General features: G+C 54.5%; 1 protein-coding gene across 1 annotated transcript in view; it reads right to left on the bottom strand.

Annotated features, from left to right (window-relative positions):
- Positions 1-984: 984 nt before the first annotated feature.
- The window catches only part of LOC144694783 (zinc finger protein 703-A-like), a 5,276-nt gene continuing 3,693 nt past the window's right edge, over positions 985-2,567 (bottom strand). Inside the window, exon 2 of the mRNA XM_078565370.1 lies at positions 985-2,567. This exon is cut by the window's right edge and continues 191 nt beyond it. Coding sequence (XP_078421496.1) covers positions 1,415-2,567 — 1,153 coding nt within the window. The 3' untranslated portion in view covers positions 985-1,414.

Raw genomic sequence — 2,567 nt, 5'->3', positions numbered from 1 at the left:
TCTGCCACTTTTCAATTCTATCCCTCGAGAAACAAACACTGGTGCCTGCTTTGCTTTTTGATGCCTTATTAACCTGTGTCCCTCCTTTCAGTGATTTGTCCATCTGTACTCCCAGATCCCTTTGCTCCTCTTACAATAGTTAGATTATTTTCCAAGTAATCTGTGGCCTTTTTTATTTTGAACAAAATGTCATACTTCACACGTACCTTTCTTTGAAATTCATTTCATTATCCATCTTCCTCTTGCTGTGCAGCTTAAACACTATCTCCTCCCAAACCCACCCCTGTTGTCCTCCTCATCAGCGTCAGTTTGTCCCATCCTACTTCAAATTTGGAAGGGTTTTTCCATTTATATTCAAATTAAATTGGATACCAGGCCACAAACTTCCATGGGATGCACCAACTCCTTGCAGGCCGGAATGAGAAAGGATAGGAACGGGAGACTTTCTGCACCTTTCACAAGCTCAGGCACTCCCAAAGCACTTCACAGGCCAATGAACTGCTTTAAATGTCGTCACTGTTCTAGTGTCAGAAACGCGGCAGCCAATTTATGCACAGCAAGATCCCGTAAACATAATGTTAAACAAGCAGGTCATCTGCTTTTTCAGTGATGTCGGTTGAGGGATAATTGGCCCGGGACTCCAGGGAGCACACTCCCGCTCTTCTTCCAATAGTGTCACGGGAATCTTTCACCTGCCATCTGCGAGGCAAGACGAGGCTGCACTTTTTTAACATCTCGCCTGAGTTCCGGCACCTCTGACATCGCTGGCACATCCTCAGTGCTGCTCTGCCCAGGACTCTTGTGCTGAAAGTCTCTGGATTGGGGCTTGGACCGATGACCTTGGGACTCAGAGACAAGTGAGAGTGTGACCCACGGAATCAACACTGACACCTTGAAGGAAGAAAGGGAAAGGCACCGGGTGGAGGGGGGAGGGGGGTGGGGGTGGTGAATTTCAAGAATTCATGAGAAGGAGCCATCAGAATATAAATATAATTAGGTTCTCATTTAATAACAAAATAAGACCTCCCATTTCTTGGATAGTCCTGCCATCATATGTGTTATCCCATTTGAAGTACAATACAAAAAAATATTACATCTCCATTGGTTAAAAATAAGCAAAATCTCAAATGAGAGCAGAATGAGGGATTACCAAAAACATGCATATCAACTCCCCCGTTTCCCCCAAGAAACAAAAAGAGAGAATGAAAAATATTTTTAAATAAGACCATTTAAAGAAACTTGTTGCAAAAAAAAAAAACTGTTTGGTATATACATTGCATTCTACATCAGATAAGGAGGTGAGTCTGTGAGATCTTATAGTCCCTGTTTGAAGTTAATGTATACAGGTAATAAATAAGTCCCAGTCCCATCCCACCCACTGCCCCCAGGAGTTACACTTCCAACTCTCGGGCCCTCACTGGTATCCCAAAGCGGAGGCAGGGGTGAGCCGTTGTCCATAGAGGGCGTATGGAGAGTAATATGGACTGGCGGCCGACATGGTGAGGGCGGAGCTGGTGGGCACTGACAGGTGGCTCTTGCTGTAGGGGTGGTACCTGCTCAGTGCCAGGGTGTGAGGGCTGCGCAGAGACAAGCCATTGGGACTCCCCGGGGGCCCCTGGGGGAGGTGCAGGTTGCAGGAGGCCGGGGACGGGTAAGCAGCCAGCAGCTTGTCGGCCCCAGGGAGGGCGGTGTGCGTACGCAGGTGGTTGAGGAGTTCCTCGGAGCTGGAGAAGCGTTTGTCACAGGGCCCGCCGGCCGACACCCAGTTGCATATGTGGGGCAGCGGGTCGCTGTGGAGCATGAAGCCGTAGGTGTACAAGGGGTGGGCGCCCAAGGGCGGCGTGGCGCCGGTGGTCAGGACCGAAGAGTGCAGCGGGTGAGACGGGTAGACCAGGGGGTATCCAGACTTGAGGGAGGAGGGGTCGTGGAGGCAGGAGGAACATCCGCTGCCCCCCAGGTGAGGGGCATTGTGGTAGGTCAGGCAATAGGGATCCCGGCACAGTCCTTGCATGAAAGTGGGCGGTGAGGCCCCGGTCAGGGGGCTGGAGTTGGCGGACTTGCCGGGCATCGGGCATCCCACGGCTCCGGACAGCGGGCTCCCCACCAGGCCAGGCTTGGGCTCGATCCCGGTGACGAACTGCGAGGGGTAGGCAGCAGCGTAGGCTCCGACAATCGACCCGTGGTATCCCATGCTGGTCGGGGGCAGGGGGTAGACCGAGTGCCCCGGCTTGTACGGCGAAACAGGTGCCACATGTCCCGGCGCCAGGCTGGCGCTGGCGGCGTCGCACTTGGTGGCGGTCGGCGTCTCCCGGTGTTGGCTGGGCTCACTGGCACCTCCGCCGCCCGGCCTGCCATGGCCCGGGTTGGCGGGCGAGTGCGCGGGGCACACCCTGGCTGCCTCGGGCTCCTTCTTGTCATCCATGTCAGCGGCTTTCCCCTCCCCCAGGGCCGGGGAGCTGACGGCTGGCGAGGAGGAGGGCGGGTGGGCGGTGAAGGGTTGACAGGGTCCGCCCGGCACTCGAAAGCCGGCTTTCTCCCCGCACTCCTTCCTGGCCTCTCCGGGCTTG

The sequence above is a fragment of the Cetorhinus maximus genome, chromosome 20, assembly GCF_964194155.1.
Source record: "Cetorhinus maximus chromosome 20, sCetMax3.hap1.1, whole genome shotgun sequence".
Classification (NCBI taxonomy): Eukaryota; Metazoa; Chordata; class Chondrichthyes; order Lamniformes; family Cetorhinidae; genus Cetorhinus; species Cetorhinus maximus.
Note: the sequence above shows the minus strand (reverse complement) of the source record. Positions and strands in the feature narration are given on the sequence as shown.